The sequence below is a fragment of the Nannospalax galili genome, unplaced genomic scaffold (genome assembly GCF_000622305.1).
Source record: "Nannospalax galili isolate Female #2095 unplaced genomic scaffold, S.galili_v1.0 scaffold363, whole genome shotgun sequence".
NCBI classification, from domain to species: Eukaryota; Metazoa; Chordata; class Mammalia; order Rodentia; family Spalacidae; genus Nannospalax; species Nannospalax galili.
Window position 1 is genome coordinate 129,628 of NW_008351176.1, and position 18,441 is coordinate 148,068.

General features: G+C 40.2%; 1 protein-coding gene across 16 annotated transcripts in view; it reads right to left on the reverse strand.

Annotated features, from left to right (window-relative positions):
* Positions 1 to 18,441, reverse strand: part of Synrg (synergin gamma) — an 83,526-nt gene that overhangs the window by 18,306 nt on the left and 46,779 nt on the right. For 12 of the 16 annotated variants that reach the window (XM_008848101.3, XM_008848100.3, XM_008848099.3 and 9 more), the window contains 5 exons: positions 17,330 to 18,268; positions 5,235 to 5,837; positions 2,998 to 3,161; positions 2,094 to 2,147; positions 1,391 to 1,487 (listed from right to left, as the gene is read on the reverse strand). In XM_008848101.3, coding sequence (XP_008846323.1) covers positions 1,391 to 1,487; positions 2,094 to 2,147; positions 2,998 to 3,161; positions 5,235 to 5,837; positions 17,330 to 18,268 — 1,857 coding nt within the window. The remainder of the gene's footprint in view (positions 1 to 1,390; positions 1,488 to 2,093; positions 2,148 to 2,997; positions 3,162 to 5,234; positions 5,838 to 17,329; positions 18,269 to 18,441) is intronic. The other 4 variants (XM_008848102.3, XM_008848106.3, XM_008848098.3 and 1 more) reach the window with 2 other exon arrangements.

Sequence of the window (18,441 nt, forward strand, 5' to 3'; positions counted from 1 at the left end):
GCATGTATATAAGTGCACCTGTGTTGTACAACACCCCCCAGAGGTCAGAAGAAGGCATCAGATCCCCTGGAACTGGAGTTATGGACAGTTGTTAGCTGCCATGTGGGAGCTGGGAACTGAACCCAGGCCCTTTGTAAGAGCAATCAGTACTCTTAACTACTGAGCCATCTCTCCAGGTCCTAGTGTTGGGATTATAGGCATGAGTCTGGCTAGGGCTGTTCTTTTCCTGTTGTCTCTGATGAGGCTGGCTTCTTCAAGCAAGGGGGAGAGATGCCAAGTACCTCCTCATTCTAAGGACAGCTACTAGGCATATACCCTAGACTCTAAGTGAATCTAGAGAATTCCAGGGGTTCATCAGCTTCGTGTACTGCCCATAGTTTTCCCTCTTCTGTCACCAAAGAATGGGCAGGAATGAAGTAAACAGCTTTCCAAGAGAATCTTCCCTAGACACTAGGAAACCTCCTACAGAGAAAAACAGGCCTCCCATTTCCCCATGAGCATCTGTTAATTCAGCTCGAGCAGAAGGGGAACTAGAGTGATGGCAGAAGTCAAGCAGGTCCTGCATTCCTTCACAAACATTATCATCATCAAACAAACATTATTATCATCAGACATCAAACATCATCATTAGCAAACATACCGAGTGCCTTCCACGCCAGGCACTAGGGTACTGGTTGGAGGCACAGTGAACAAAACAGGCTCCAATCCCTTGTCTTACTGGAGGTTTACCCTTATGAAGGGAGACAGCCAAAACTAGGTATGTAAGATACTCACGGTAACAAGGCTAAGGAGAAAAACAGGCAGAGACAGGGATGGGAAGTATTAGGGGTGGGGAGAGGAAATGCAATTTTGAGAACGAGGAGAGAGAAAACGGTAAGGGGAGGTCTGAAAGAGATTAGGCTCCTGTGCATGTGGCCCTGGCCACAGGTCAGGCCTGGGCTTGGGGAGGGAGAAACACTGGATTAGATAAACTGAGGCGTCAAGTTGGAATGGGATGCTAATAGCTGAAGACAGCCGGGAAGGCAATGAATCCATTTATGTCATTACGGGGCAGAGAGGAAGAATCCACAGAGAATGGAGAGAAATTGGTTGCACATAAAATATCATTTTAATGCTTTACTAGTTTAGACTTGTTGATAAACTAGTAACATAGATATAATTTATATTTCTGCATATATATTTATATATATTTTCAGACAACTTAGACATAGAGACCGTAAGTCATATAGCTCCCACTGCCTGTGACTTCAATGTCTTATCTCCAAATGCAGCTGCTGCTTAGTGAGGCTGTATGTAATGGGAGAAATCTAACTTAAAATATTTAAAGCAAGTGAAAAACTGATAATACAAAGTGCCATGGTTTGAATAGGTGAAATATAAAAGAACATACCTAATAAATATTCCATGCCTTGGGCTGACTGAATAACTTCTGTACAAACAGCACTGCTACTAATTCCATTTAAGGTGTCATTTGCCTTCTTAATGACCTACAAGAAATGAAGGTCACATCTTATACAACCAGGAAAGGTCACTGCAAATCAATTTCCTATTAGTAGAAAACCCAACAAGTGTGAAAACCCATGCCTGACTGATGCATGTATGTGCCTATGCTGAGACAAATCTGAGAATTTTAACCTTCAAGAAACCACCCTCTACTCCTTTGGAAGAGAAAAAAAAAGAGAGGTTCTTTAGTTTGAATATTATTTTCATGTGAGTCAAAGGTAATGATATCCACTTTGCTGGGTTTTCTTTCTTGTTTGTTTGTTTTTGAGACAGGGTCTCCCCATAGCCTGGAACTCCTTATGTAGACCAGGCTGGCCTCACTCTCACAGAAATTCACCTGCCTTTATCTCCTGTGTGCTGGGATTAAAGGCATGCACCACTATGTCTGGCTTTCTTTACCTTTTTCTAAGCACAGTGACAGACAGGGCACAGCTGACAAGTGAGCCAGCATAGGCTACTGTAAACATGAACCATATGACTTTCATGTTGTGCATGGCCATGGAAGTAAGGTACTGTCAAGCTCCATCCACTCAAAGAAACCAAGACAATGTATAAGCGAGCATGCAGATGCATCAATGTGACATACTCACATCCAAGGCGCTCCCCAGGCACCTCTGCCATTCATACGCATATCTCTCATTTTCCTGCAGATTTTATAAAAAGAACTGGGTTAAACGGGCAGACCTAGGAGCCTCTGCTTATGACTTCCATCAATAAAAAGAGCTTGGAAGATTTCTTTCTACTGAAAACATTCTTGCAAAAACATTTCATTTTGAACCCACCAATAATTGTTTTAAATTACTAATAAATGTAACTTCTAGGCACATTATTTATGAACTTGAAGGACCTATTTTATTGCAGCCTCCCCCTGTAAATGTTGCCTCATTTGTTCTGGTAACAGTGTAGGCTTTTAGCCAAAGGTATCATCACTGTGGAGGTATCTAGTACACAAGTTGGTATCAACCTGCAGCTTTCCATTTCAGTCTCTCTCTCTCTCTCTCTTTTTCCTCTCTCTCTTTTTCCTCTCTTTTTCTTCTCTCTCTCTCTCCCTCTTTTTCCTCTCTCTCTCTCTCTCTCTCTCTCTCTCTCTCTCTCTCTCTCTCATGTGTATGTAACAAGGAGCAGGGATGTGAAACTGTGTTGGCCACAGATGGAACTAAGATGCCACAAACAAATGGTTTCCTCTTTATTCTGATGTTTGAAACCTCAGAAGGATGATAAAATGTAAAATTTCTAAAGGAATTCCTTAAATATGTCTCTACTCATAAAGTCCCACGAATAATCCTGCTACCATACACAGGAGGTATTTTCAGCCTGCCTTAACATTACCAGCCTCTTAGCATCAAGCCTCTAGCTGGAATTTTCTTTTGCCACGTGGTGCTTGCTGTCTCCCCTGTTATTTCCCCGGGTGAAAGTGGAAAGCATTTTTTCTTGGGGTCCTCAGAGCTCTTGTGGTCTTTTACCTGCTCCTCTGTAGGAAGCTACCCAGCTTACCTCCACCTCGCCTGTCAGATCTTTGTACTTGTCACGGATGACAGGCAGAGCAGGCTTCTCACTCAGAGTGTTGGAACGATCCCTGAAAGGCTGCTCAAGGGCTGGAGAAGGAGAGGACCGGCTTATTTCTTTATCCCCAAGGCTCAAGCTTCTCTTGTGTGATCCTAGAAGGAAGGGACAGTAAAGGTTCTGGTTACTCAGTGGAGTTCAAGCAGAAGCTCCTTCTTTCACAGAGGTCATGTCAGGAGTCATTCAGAAACAAGCCTTCACTCACTCTTTCTGGAAAGCTTTCCCTTGACTCCTCTTCTCTATTGCTTTGTTTGCCTACCTTTAATTTCCTCCATTACTCTTCTCTGATCTATCGCAATACTACCTAATCCCAGGGACAGAATCACTGGTGTCTAGATGCAAAAGTACCTTTTTAAATGTGTACACAGTAGCAGTATGGGCTTGCATCTGCCTCCCTGCTCTCAGTCCAGCTGAAGGCCAGGCTCTGTCAGATCCAGAGCCTCAGGAACAGAAGTGAGGGTCACGATGAAGAGGAGGGGAGAAAGAAGTAGCAGAGATTCTGACAAATTGGGAGGCCCCCGCTAATCTCCAAGGTATATTCCTGTTCAGTTCCAGCTGACTGTCAAGATATGGGAATGCAGGCCTTGCACTGCCAGAGATAACGACTTTTTAAGAAAAACTAAAAGTTCAGACTGAGCAATCTCACAATTTGTAAATACCCACTATTGTCTGATGTTTTATAGATCAATCAAAACATATATATATATATATATATTTTTTTTTTTTGGTTTTTTTGAGACAGGGTCTCCCAGTAGCCCCAGCTGGCCTGGAACTCACTATGTAGACCAGGTGGCCTTGAACTCACAGAGATTTGCCTGCCTTTCCCTCCTGAGTGCTGAGATTAAAGGCATGTACCACCATGCCTGGCAAAAACCAATTTTTAAAAAATTTTTATTTTTTAAGAATTATGTGTGTATGTATGTACACATACACACATAAGTGCAGGTGCCTGTGGAGGCAAGAGGCATCAGATCTCCCTGGAGCTGGAGTTACAGGAAGTTGTGAGTTGCCTGATGAGGGTGCTGGGAACCAAACTTGGGTCTTAATACCACATCTTTAAAAATGCACTCATGGGTCAGTGAGATGGCTCAATGGTAAAGGATCTTATTGCCAAGCCTGATGACTTTGGGACCCACATGGTATAAGGACAGAACTGACTCCTACAAGCTGCCCTCTGACCTCCATATGCACACCCTAGCATGCATGCCCACACACGTACATACATGTATATGTATGTATACCTACACAAACACACAAATAAATAAACATAAAGATAAGTAAATAAATAAAAATGTGTTCAGTGCCAGACATGGTGGTACATATGCACTTAAGAGGTCTAGGGTAAGAGTATCAAATGTTCAAGGTTAACTAGTGCTATATAGTGGGTAGGGGGCCAGCCTGGACTACATGAATGAGAGCCTGTCAAAACAAACAAAGCAAATAACAGCAACAACAAAAACAGACAAACAAAAACTAGATCTGTGGTCTGCATGTGGATCTACAGTCACACTGTGCCTGGGAGCAGGAGCAGAGCTATATGCCCTCAAGTGCTCAGATCCATCTGAGCTATTTTATACAGCACACTTCTAGGCAAACAAGCTAGTGGAGAATAAGGATAGCCACATGCTCTGCCCATTTTCAGTCCAATAAGCAGCTTTCTGAGGGACAGAGACTGGACTTTGGTTCTGCATCAGGGAAACCTTTATTATAGCTATCTCTAATTGACCCTGTATTCAAAAGGTGGACAATCTATTGCCTGTTAAACAAAGGAATCACCATTTTATTTTATTTTATTTTTTTTTTGGTCTTTTTGCGACAGGGTCTCCCTGTAGCCCCAGCTGTCCTGGAACTCACTATGTAGACCAGGCTGGCCTTGAACTCACAGAGATCCACCTGTCTCTGCCTCCCGAGTGCTGGGATTAAAGGCGTGTACCACCATGTCCAGCATCCATTTTATTTTTTTTATTTCCATTTAATTTTTAGTTCTTGAGACAGTGTCTCACAATGTGGGCCAGGCTAACATGAAGCATCCTATATAACCCAGGCTGACTTCAAACTCATGATCCTCCTATCTCACTCTCCCAATCCATCATTTTATTGCAAGAAAAACTGTCTACCAGATCAGTGGAACAAACCTACAAGATAAAATCTACTTCAAAGGTACTCACCTTGAACAGAAAGGTCAAAGGTTGCCAGCTCACTTTTGATCATTTCTTCACTGGATTTCATTTTGCTTTGTGAATTGGCTACTAAAAAGTCAAATTTGCTGATTTTGGGCTTTTCACTCTGAAACTCCCCAAAGTCATCAGCACATTCTTTGGGGGTTTCATGAGAGGCACCACTGGATGCTGGGCTTGGACACATGATCTCCTGGCTCTGTTCAGCTGCGGACAGATCCTGCCTTGGGAAATCCTGGTAGTCCCCACTTCCATATTTTTCATATTCCTTTTGTTCACTGGTCTGAGGCATGATGTCTTTAAAGCTGGCAAAGGCCGGGAAGGGAGTCTCTGGAAGAGCATCCTCACTTGCAAAGGTTGTTACTTTGGAGAGCGATGACATGGTGCTGTTTTCAGAGCTACCAAATGAGGTCTCTTTCTTTTGAAGAACTGAGGTGGCTGAGGAGGACCCACTTCCTGCTGAGAGGACAAATGGAGAGAGTTTTCTGCCCTGAGATGCATCATCCCTGTCTGACCAGTCATAGCTTGTAAGTGTGCTCACTGTAAAACTGCTACTGTAGCTTCCAAAAGTAGCATATTTTAAGTCCTCTATATCTGAAAGGGAAATAAGACCCCACAATTAGAGGCAATCTCACAAGTTAGGCAGAATGATCTCAACTCTGTGGAAGCAAAATGCCTAGCACATTTGATTAGTATTATGCTATGCTGGAGTAACTAAAGTTAGAGCTTGTACTAAAATAAAAGGAGTTGGGCTGTAGCATTTGATCTTTAAAAAAAAAATCACATTGGTCTTCAGTTGTATATTTAGTTATAAAGAATCATTTTCTTTGTGGGGCTGGAGAGATGGCTCAGCAGTTAAGAACACTGGTTGTTCTTGCAGAAGACCCGGGTTCAAATCCCAGCACCAACATGGCAGCTAACAACTGTCTGTAACTCCAGTTCCAGGGATCCGATGGCCTCTTCTGTCCTCCGAGGGCATTGCACAACATGGGTGCACTTACTTACATGCAGGCAATACACTCATACACATAAAATAAAAAAAGAATAAATATTAAAAAAGAATAATTTTCTTTGTATGTAAAAAGATAGGTTTACATAGCCATAAAAGATTCATATCACTTAATGAGTCATTCTCTCTCTCACTTTTTTTTTTTTTTTTGGTCTTTTTGAGACAGGGTCTTCCTGTAGCCCCAGCTGGCCTGGAACTCACTCACTGTGTAGACAAGGCTGGCCTTGAACTCACAGAGATCCACCTGCCTCTGCCTCTGCCTCCACACCTAGCTGAGTCATTCCCTTTTAAACTTTGAAATGGACTTATATTCCTTGCCTACAACGTATCTCCCCTCTCCTCTAGACTGTTTTGGACAATGTTCCTTTAAAGCAGTCATATGAAATGTATGTGATAAACTAGTTAAAAATTGATAGTTTCTCAAAATGAAAGTAAAATTTATGTCATCTAACTTTTAATAAATTATGAGGAACTTCTGTTTCAGGCAAAGCTGAATATGATATTTAAATTTTTTTCTATAAGATTTTAAGGAAGCAGTTACTTACCTAGTTACTATTTTGGTCAATTTGGACGTCCTATGGCTGTGATGGACTATGAGAAAACAAAAATCAACCTGATTTACTTTAGTCCTTAAAAAAAATCAGAATGACGGCACGCTTAGAGAGGTGGCTCAGCAGTTAAGAGCATCCGCTACTGGGCGTGGTGGTGTATACCTTTAATCCCAGCACTTGGGAGGCAGAGGCAGGCAGATCTTCCTGAGTTTGAGGTCAGCCTGGTCTACATAGCAAGTTCCAGGCCAGCTGGGGCTCCAGGGAGACCCTCTCTCAAAAAGGCAAAAAAAAAAAAAAAAAAAAAAAAAAGCATCTGCGGTTCTTCTGAGGACCTGAGCTCAGTTCCCAGCACCCACATCAGGTCACTTATATCCACCTGAAACTCCAGCTCCAATGCTGGAGCTCCGAAGGGATCCCATGGCCTCTTATGGCCTCTACAGGCACCCATACACACATGGCATACACTCACACAGACATGCACATATACATACAAAGAAAAAAAAACAATGAAAATTTGGGGTCCTAGTGAGCTGTTTGTGCTTCAATGATGTGCCTACCTTACTATACTCATTAAAAAAAAGACAGAGAAAGAAGTAAAGGAAATGCTGGAATAGAAGACTCACTATATTCTTAGCATACATTTAAAATAATTAAAGAGGCAGCAGAAAACAGCAGAAAGAATGTAGATTTTTAGTTTGCACAGACCTGAGTTTGACTCTGCCACTGACTTACAATGTGAACACTAGAAAACGGCTTCATTTAATGTTTTAAATTTTTTTTTAATTTTATTTTTATCTTTTATGTATATGAGTGTTTTGCCTGTATGTATGGAAGTGCACTTGTCACAGAGGCCAGAAGAGATCATTAGATCTCCTGAAACTGGAGTTACTGATGATTGTTAGCTGCCATGTAAATGCTGGGAACCAAACCCAGGTCCTCTGCAAGAGCAGCCAGTGCTGTTAACTGAGCCATCTTTCCAGCCCCCTTAAAAAACTTTTTTGAGATAGGTTCTCACTTTGTAGCTGAGACTGGCAACCCTCCTACCTCAACCTCCCAAGTGTACTTTTCTGAACCCTCCTATGCTTGTTGGTGGAATGGGGTCAAGACCATGTTTTGGAAGGGTTGTGTTAGGATAATCAGCTGTGACAATGGAAGCCCTGATCAGTTCCTGGAGAGCAATGCACTCGGGTCAGCACCAGTTATTTCTAAGTAAAAATAGTAAAGCAACTCATCATTTTAGTGATATTACTAGGTAAAGTATTTTCTGTTTTGTTAATTTTTTTCCTCCCTCCATCTCCCTACCCTCTTGCCATACTGGAGATTGAACCCAGGGCCTTGTGCATAGTAGGCAAGTGCCTTACCACTGAGCTACATCTCTAGCCCCCTGTATTTTGAATTCTGAGACTGGCTCTTGCTAACTTACATAGGCTGGCCTTGGCATTGAAATCCTCCTGCTTCAGCTTCCTGTGCGGTTGGCTTTCCTTAAAAGTTTCCAAAAAGCAAAAAAAAAAAAAAAAGAGAGAGAGAGAAGGGGGACTTTGGCGCCAACAGCGAGAAGGGTGACTTTGGCTGAGCAGCGCAGTCCACCAGGTCAAGTGAGAGGTGTTCTGCTTCATTTATTCACCATCTATGAGGCAGGAAGGCCAACTGTCCTGATAATCACATACATGAGTCATGAGGAATTAAGCTTTTTGACCCAGATGATGAAGCCAGTAGGTGACCGAACACTGGCCATTTTTCTTTCTTTCAGGGCAAAGCCACATAGTTTAGGACACATATGTAGCTCCAGACACTTCCACAGTTCTCCTACCATTATACCCCAATCACTCCCTCTAAACTGTTAGGAAAGAGCACTAAATTAATAATAAAAATGCTAGACGAAGTCAACCAGGAAAAAGGAAACATCCTTTCCTAAATGATCACATACTTTAAAATTCTGTAGAGCAAATTGTGCCCTTCATATTTGGCTTGCTTAATGAAAGGTGAAAAAAGGATTTGGTCAAAAAACATTTATAGTTTAAAATGAATGAAGCAAGCCATTAGACAAAACACTTTCCAAATCTCTTGCTGTAGTGTTTTTCCCACTCTACTTAAGAGGGACCGAAGGTGCTTAGACTTGGATGAGGTGGCATGCAATCAGGAGGTAGATACAGTTAAACACAAGACTAGTGTTTCACAGGTATAGTCAGAGGACTGTTTTACAATATAGATATATTTATTTTTAATACCCTATTAGAAGGTTCTTTTGGGAAACGATATTAGGAACTGCCCCCAGAGCCTTATCTATTAAAGGGTAGCAGTTTTCTTATGGACCAAAGATAAATTTAATGAAAAGACAGCTCAGTTCAAACACTGCAACCAAGTTGCTATGGTAATAAAAAGACCTTTTTAATGTAATTATGCACAAAGAAAGAAACTCTTTAAAAACTAGAAATGACTCATATAATCAGGTAAAAGGCATTAGAAGCAATAAGGATTATCTTAGATGAAGAGCCTTTAAGAATTTTTATAACTAAAAAGGTCCCCAATGAATTTCATTTTTATTAAAGATGATATGTATATAACATTCCACCTTCTGGAGCAACTCACAGAAATGACCAAATGACAGACTGAAAATTAAATAGAAGACTTATATGCAATTTTTTTTAAAACAGCTGGCTTGAAATTCACTCTGTGGACCAGGCTGGCCATGATCTCACAGAGATCCACCTACCTCTGCCTCCCAAGTGCTAGGACTAAAGAAAGGTGTGTGCCACCACTCCAGGCCTATGGGTTTTTTTTTTTTTAATGCAAGGTTTGAAGCTGAATTTTTTACTTTTTCTTATTTACTGGCTACAAGCAGATGAGAAGGTAATTTACTAAAGAATAATTAATTTGAACACTTAAGTACTGAAACTGACATTTTATAAGAAATATAAGATAAGGGGGTTAGAGATGGCTTGGAGGTTAAAAGCACTGGCTGCTCTTGCAGAGGACCTGGGTTTGGTTCCCAGCACCCACATGGCAGCTAACAACCATAGGTAACTCCAGTTCCAGGAGATCTGATGTCCTTTATTGGCTTCTGCAGGTATTACATGCACAAGTACATTTACATGCAGGCAAAACACTCATACACATAAAATAAAATAAATTAAAAAATTTAGGATTAAAAAATAAATGTAAGCTCTGGGCCAGGTGGTGCATGCCTTTTGTCCCAGCACTTGAGAGGCAGAGGCAAGTGGATCTCTGTGAGTTCGAGGCCAGCCTGGTCTACATAGTGAGTTCCAGGACAGCTGGGGCTACAGGGAGACCCTGTCTCAAAAAGACCAAGAACAAATAAATAACTATAAGAACACTTACATAATACTCCTAAACTTTAGCATTTATAAATAATATAAATACAGAGTATTTTTTATACAGTAAACCATTTTCTAAGAAAAATTTGGCACATCAGTTCATTGAAGTTAAGTAAAAACAAGAAAATTCTTCATTTCCTGTGTTAACTCTATTTTTGTTAAGTAATTTAGTTATTTGTATTATTACATAATGGTCTTAAAAAATATTAATGATACAGCATAAAGGACAGAAACCCAGTATGGAAAATGATGTAAAATAAGCTATTTTGTATTTTGTAATCACTAAAGTTACTATAGATGGGCTTTCAATTTGATAGTAGAAATCTGAAAATTGCAAGAGAAAAAGAAGAAAATAGAGAATGAACGCAATAAAAAAAAGAGTCACTACTGTATTTCCAGTTCCCCCAGCGAACTCCTGGACCACGCTAAGTTGAGCTGCAATTACATACATAATAAGTCAAATTGTGTACTTTAATACATGTATTTGTTTGCAACCAGGAATGTACTATGACAAAGGACAAAAGAATAAACTATACAATCCTCTCCCCATCATGGATTTGATTTCAAATCAAGACATGGATTTGCCATCTACGGTGGTGAGTAACCCTATCAGGCTCCTCTATAACCTCTATTCAAATCCCCTCTGAATGCATGCTCAACGTGAAAACATGGTATTTCCAGGCAAGGGAGCTGCCACTACAGGACAGAGAAAACCTTGACATACTAGCACATTTCCATTTCTCCCCATCTCTGGCCCTATTTTACCTTAGAGACATTCTCCATTTGCTCTAAAACCTGGTCTGGTTATGTCCTATTAAATTTTGAGTACCCTGATAGGTGTTGCTGCAAAAAACCAAGAACAAAAGTGATCACACTGTAGGTGGGAGAGGTTATGAAGTGTTCCCGCTTAAACGCCTTGCAATGTTTTCTAATCTGAACAGAAACCTCCCATTCTTTTTGTTTGCACTGACTCCTATAATGCTATGGCTCAAATTACATCTCCACTCTAAGCATCTTCAGGTTTCTGTGTCAGTGTTTTAAGTTCAACAGAGGAAAGTGGCAATTCTGTGGATTTTAAAATCAGAGGAAGCTAAAAGGAAAGAGACAGTAGCACTGTCCATGCTCAACCATAAAAATCCTATCAAAATACACTAAATGAGCATAAATGATGATAATTTCAATGAAGCTTTTTGGCTATCACAAGGGAAAGGGCAATACTTAGGAGATACCCCCCCCCCCATGTATATGACCCTCTTATGTTTTCAGAGTTACTGAGCCAACATTTTCCAAAAAACTTACCAAAGGTAACAACAAAGCTAGAAAAAGCTCATAAAAAATAGAACAATTTAGGTTGAGAATACACTTCAGTGGTAGAGCACTTGCTTAGTGGGCAATAATAAATAGCTGTAAATAAAATACAGCCTGGGCTTGGTGAGATGTACCTGTAGTCCCAGCTTACTCAGAAGGTTGAAGCAGGGTGATGGACTAAAAAAACTCAGGCATTCAAGATCAGCCTAGGCAGCATAGTGAGACCAGGACTCAAATGAAACAAAACAAAGAAGCAAAAATATAGAATGTGATTCTTTCACTTATTTTTGGAAGTAGACACAGCTTCTTTGACCTTTCAGTGCTCGGGAAAATCAGCAGGGACTCTTACATGAACAGCAGAGTAGAGACAGAAACTAAGCACATTTGTATAATTTCTCAGGCACTGTCAAAGATGTCAAACACATCTTATCTGGTATCAGGATAAACAAAACATTTTTATTTGTTTCAACCTATAGTATAGAAGGCAATTCTTTACTACAAAAAAAAATGAGCTTGTATTATTATGCTATTAAAACTACCTCCCTAAAAAGAAAATGATATTTAGGGGAAATTAGTTTAATGCATGCACAGTTATATACAGTCACTTCTGCTCAGGAAGGAGTTAAAATAAAGCAGTGCCAGTAGACTCCTCTAGCATTAGAGAAATCCACTGATGCTTGGCATGGTGGTTCGTGCCTTTAGTCCCAGCACTCAGGAGGCAGAGGCAGGCAGATCTCTCTGAGTTCTAGGCCAGCTGGGGCTACAGGGAGACCCTGTCTCAAAAAGACCAAAAAAAAAAAAAAAAAAAGAGAGAGAGAGAGAGAGAGAATTCCACTGACAAAGGAAGCCAAAGCTCCCACAAAGTCAGTCTTGTGCATAGAACACTCAAAACTCCTAAGCGCAGGGCAACTGGTGGGTGTGTCACCAGACAGAGGCCAAACCAAAACCCTATTCTTCCAAATTTGTTAGCAGAACACATAATTCAAATGAAGTTTTTGTATACAAAGTTTTAACTATTACTCAACTTCCCAACACATTATACTCTAGAAAGCAGTGTGTTTCAAACAAAAGGCCTGGTTTTTCCCAGTTAATTTCAACCTCAACAACCAACTTTTTTCTTTATCACATGACATATTTCAGATATGAAAGTGATCTCTCAGGAATCCTACTCAAAATCCTTATCTTCAAGAGTTTAATTTCCTTTCTTCCTCAAATTCTAAAAAAGAACAAAGAACTAAACCTCCAAAATATGAGTTAAAAAGTAAAACTACTGAAATGATTATTTTTCCCAAAGTTTTTATGTAGCTTGGGTTTCTGACTTGAAAAACAGCCGCATTGTCAGGTTGCTCAATGTTATTTATTATGTTCTAAAATGGAATGAATATTTTCGAAGTTTGGCCTACTCATTGCTAACGTTCATTGGTCCTTTTAGAGTTTATTAATTTATCTATATATTTACTGCCATGCTAGGGATCAACCCCAGTGCTTTAAAAATGAGCCAGGTCAGAAAATGTTTTCTTTTTTTATTTATTTATTTTTATGTCTATGTGTGTATTGCCTGCATGTAGGTAAGTGCACCCGTGTTTGCAATGCCCGAGGAGGTCAGAAGAGGCTGTCGGATCCCCTGAGACTGGAGTTATGGACAGTTGTTAACTGCCATGTGGGTGCTGAGATTTGAACCCAGGTCTTCTGCAAGAACATCCAGTGTTCCTAACCACTGAGTCATCTCTCCAGCCCCAGAAAATGTTTTCTTAAAAAGTAAAATAGTTTAAGCCGGGCGTGGTACCTCACACCTCTAATCCCAGCACTCAGGAGGCAGAGGCAGGCAGATCTCTGTGACTTCAAGGCCAGCCTGGTCTACATAGTGAGTTCCAGGACAGCTGGGGCTACAGGAAGACCCTGTCTCAAAAAGACCAAAAAATAATAATAGTAATAAAATAAAATAGTTTAAAGTTTAATTTTTTGTTTTGTGGGTTTAAAAATTTAAAAAAACACTTTATTATTATCATATGTATGATATGTATATACAGATACCCATGTGCCATGCGGCATGTATGGTGGTCAGAAGACAACTTTGTGAAGTCTGTTCTCTCCTTTCATCTTTACATAGTTTGTTTTTTGACTTACTATAAAACTCAGGTTGAACTTGAATTCATAATCTTGCCTCACAAGTGGTAAGATTATCAGTGTGTGTCATACCTTGCTAGACTTTGTTTTTTTTGTTTTTGTCTTTTTGAGAGAGGGTCTCCTTGTTGCCACAGCTGTCCTGGAACTCACTATGTAGACTAGGCTGGCCTCGAACTCACAAAAATCCACCTGCCTCTGCCTCCCAAGTGCTGGGATTAAAGGCATGCACCACCACGCCTGGCTAAATTTTTTTTTTTATATTTGGTCTTTCTGAGACAGGGTCTCCCTGTAGCCCTAGCTGTCCTGGATTCACCATGGAGACTAGGCTGGCCTCGAACTCACAGAGATCTGCCTGCCTCTGCCTCCCAGTGCTGGGATTAAAGGCGTGGACCACCATGCCCGGCTAAACTTTGTTTTTATGCTTTGAATCTGGGGCCTTGCAAATGATAGCTAAGTGATGTACCACCAGCCCTATTTATTTATTTATTTATTTATTTATGTGGGGCTGGGGATTAAATCAAGTATTTTGTAGATCTTAGTAAGCATGCTACCTTAAACTAAACTAAATATCCCCACTCTAAAGGTACATTTCAGCTCTATGTCACATTAAGAATTTATCAGTGGAATTACAGGGGACAAAGGCTAAAATGTATCAATACTTTGTTGGCACACAAGTGTTTGAAGAAACAAAAGAAACAAAAGGAAAAAGAATTCAATCTCATGGGATATTATTGCTTTAAACTTGATACCAGCCAGGTATTTCTTTGGTCTAACTCTGAAAAAATACAAATTACACACATCCCCACACTTTCAAAATATGCCAAAGGATTATTTATTAACACAGGACTTACAGATCACAAAAGAGAGTGGCACAGAAGAACTGGAAAGGAAGTCATCAGAATAAGCATGCAGGTCAGTATTTGCAGAGAAATACACTAAAGAAAGTTCCAAAAGGCACATTCACACAGAGAATGCCTAAATTGAAAAAAAGATATCAGAAAAGCAGCCAAAATAAATAAATAAATAAACAAAAATAATAAACAAATAAATAAACAAATAAATAAATAAGGTGCCGATTAAAATACAAAGTCTCCATGTCAAAGAAGAGCTAATTCACAGGTTGGTAGGTAGCTACAGAAGTCTTTCTAACCCTTTGAGAAAGTCACAAATCAAGGTAAGCTCTTGCTGCTAGTGCACCAAATGATCTTAATGGCTGAACATCAAGATGCTGCAGTGCCAGAAGATTAAATTTAGTGGGGGAAAGCAGCCTTGTTAAAATAATATGCAACAAGAGCTCAAGGGTTAAAGGAATAATATGCAGAGAAATCAGGCAATGCTATTAGTATATCTACCTTCCATACAAAGAATTAATAGCAAGAGTTAAAAGAGACAGTATCCCCTTCAGAGTTAAGTTAGGGTTTCCAAGCAGGACTGAGGTCCATATGTAATAATCTACCAGGCTTTATTTGCTTCATCAACCCACTTCCTATTTCTTCAACAAGATGTACCTTGCTCTTTTTTTTTTTTTTTTTTTTTTTTTTTTTTTTGAGACAGGGTCTCCCTGCAGCCCCTAGTCCTGACGAATTCACTATGTAGGCCAGACTGACCTTGAACTCACAGAGATTCACCTGCCTCTGCCTCCCAAGTACTGGGATTAAAGGCGTGCACCACCACACCCCCCACAAAATGTTCTTTCAACCTTCAAACTAAGAGAACAAGAGATATTATAGTGAACAGAAGGGTAAAATAAAATCACATTGCACTGAAGCAATGACTGCCACTTACCCTCTCTAATACACTTATTTATGCAGCAATTTTGTTCAACAACATACAAGTGTAACTCCTTGGTCAGCCATCAACCCCTTTTAACAACCGCTCTAAAGGGATACTGCTCCTTTCCAACAGGAGGTTTACAGATCAACAGAGGAAACATCCTCCCTCTGAAGAGAGCCGGCTTGAACACAACAGGTTCCATTCTGGGAATGTCCCACACATACATAAAGAACATAAGCACAGATTATTTTTAACAGGTCCATCAGAATGAGCACAGTCGAAAGCCAACCTCCCCTTCCCAAATAAAAGGCAGGGAAAAAGACACCCCCAGCCTAGATTAACTCATTTCACAAAGACATGTAGTTTGGCACTGTGAAAGAATATAGATTCGTTTTCAGAAAAATAGCTTCTAATTCATTACTTCAGAGTCCAAATGGCTAGGATACATGTTGTGAATTTTTTTTTTTTTTTGGTCTTTTTGAGACAGGGTCTCCCTGTAGCCCCAGCTGTCCTGGAACTCACTATGTAGACCAGGCTGGCCTTGAACTCACAGAGATCCACCTGTCTCTGCCTCCCTAGAGCTGGGATTAAAGGCGTGCACCACCACGCCCGGCTCTTGTTGTGAGATTTTTTAAAAACTAAAAATCAAACACTGTTGTTCAGAAGGCAATGCCCTTTACAAGTGAGTGTTGGGAATCACATAGCTCATACAAAAAAAGGAAAACAAATTGTCCAAACAAATAGGCAGCAAAGAAAAATACATGAAAATAAAGTAGTGAAGGGCATAAGGAGTTCTTCAGACAGCCCGTTGCACTTAGAAAATATCTTGGCAAGTGGCGACATGAAACATGTAGAGTCTTTGCTAACTTGCTTCTGATTCAATACCCAGTGTAAGAAATCTCCAACATTTCAATAACCAAAGGATGGACATAATTTTTCATTTTGACTTGCCAATTTGAAATATGTGAAATCTAATAAATCTAATAGCACTTCACAATTTCTGCTGAACCTGTAAACTTAGAAGCGTCTTATGTGTCCCTCAGGTTAAAAAGAAAAACTTTCATTACATACACTACATTTTCTAGAATAATACAGTAATACTGAGATAGTTCTCATTAATAAAGGCCACAAAATAGGTTTATCTTTCTATTTACAGATTAAAAACAAAACAAAATAAAAACTAGGCCACCTGGGAGTCTAGTTTTGTGATAAGAAGTTGAACTAGAGAACAAAGTGCTACATGTAAAGCCACATGGAATTTAGAGGGCTCCCTAGGAAGAGGCTTTCATTCTATCAGAAAGTTAGTAGTTACCCTACCCTAGCAGCTACAGATTCATTACAACTTAATACTTCCAGGAACAGAGTTTACACTGAAAACAGGACCTGGACTCCACCAATGCAATGGGCTCTCCCTGCCAAGTCCTGACACAAGGGGCATCCCTAAGTGATCTCTTTCTCTCTTCTCAAGGGACTTGGCAAACTACACAACAATTTATTAGAGTTTTTCACTTTCTTGGTATAATAAGAATCAGTTTCTGTCAACCCAACAACTATCTTAGCAGCTGCTAAATATACTCAGGGGGAAGACAGAGGAGAGGGAGATTGATTCTGCTTACAGGTAAAGAAGCACTGTGGACACTACACAAGTCTATAAAATTTCTGGCTATCTGGGGTTCACTGAGCAGTGGGTTTTTTTTTTTTTTTTTTTTTTTTCAAATGTGCCTCTGATACCAAATGAATATTGGATTTCAAAAATAAAAATATTTTTGCTGTCCAATGCAAGTTTCAGAGTGTTCACAGTATCCATATATCAAAGTATCCATAAAGATTTAACACTATTTCAAGGAGACAGACAACAGGGAGGCTAGGTATTATAGATACCCCAAGATAACAGGCCAGAGCCTCAGTCTATCAATCAACACCCACAGAATCATCTTTGAAATCTACGTCACCATCACCAGAGCAATCTCACCAATTCCTCACCTGCAGCAGGAGGATGCTGGCCACTAACTGTTGGTAAATCCAAAGAGCTATCAGACATGACATGCTTAAGATCTCCTCCCACATCAGCCAGTTTCATGTCAAACTGAACAGAAAGCGCATCTTCTGAGTCCTCCTTGCCAATGCTGCTGCCACCAATAGAAGGGAGATCTAGGGACTTCACTGAAGCAGAGTCTTCTTTGGTGTGTCTGAAAGCTACTGCTTTCTCTCCCAGGGATTTCTCCGAATTCATGGATGAAAATTTATTGGAGTGAAAATCAGCAAAATCATCATCACCTTTTCCAAAAGGAGTGTTATCTTTTAACTCTTCGACACCTAGTCCAGCTCCTTCTAGGGAAAGCTGTTTGAAGACATCATACTTGGTGGATGTAGCAGGTGTACTCTTTCCCTCACTGCCTGAGTTGCTGGTCAGAGGAACGGGACTTGGTTCCTCTCTGAGGACATCATATTTGTCATCTGCTTTTTGCTCAGAAGAAATAGAGCTGTTACTGAAAGCCATAAAATCTGCAAAGTCATCCTGCTCCCCAACTGATGCAGGACTAGAATATTCCCCAAAGAGGTTGAATTCTCCAAAATCATCAGCCAGACTAGAAGTTTTAGTGGATGCCAGTGCTGCTGGGCTTGTAGTAGATCCCCCTGGCTGAGGTCTTGTAGAAACTGACTTAGATGTGCTAAATGCTGCTGAAAAGGGCAATGGTTTCTCATTGCTGCAATTAACTGAGGAAAACATATCCAGGTCTGCTAAGTTCAGAGGAGTTTTCACTTGTGTTTGCTGTTTCTGCTGTATAGGTCCTGAGGGGAAGGATGTTGGGAAAGTGTCTTTTGTCGTTGGTGGCTCTAGAGGTGATATACTGTCGGCTGTCTTAAAGTCGGTGAAACCATCATCAGTTCCTGCAGATCTGAATTCTGTGAAGCTCTCTCCTGAAAGAAAAAAAAAAAATGCAACCAAATAAATAAGATGCTGAGCTGAAAACCACATAATGCACAGTGTATTAAATTAAAAGTATAATTCCATAGGTTTTCCCCCTGGCTTGACATTAATCACAGTTTATACCCTATCAAATTACTTATTTGTTTCCTCATTAAAAGCCCAA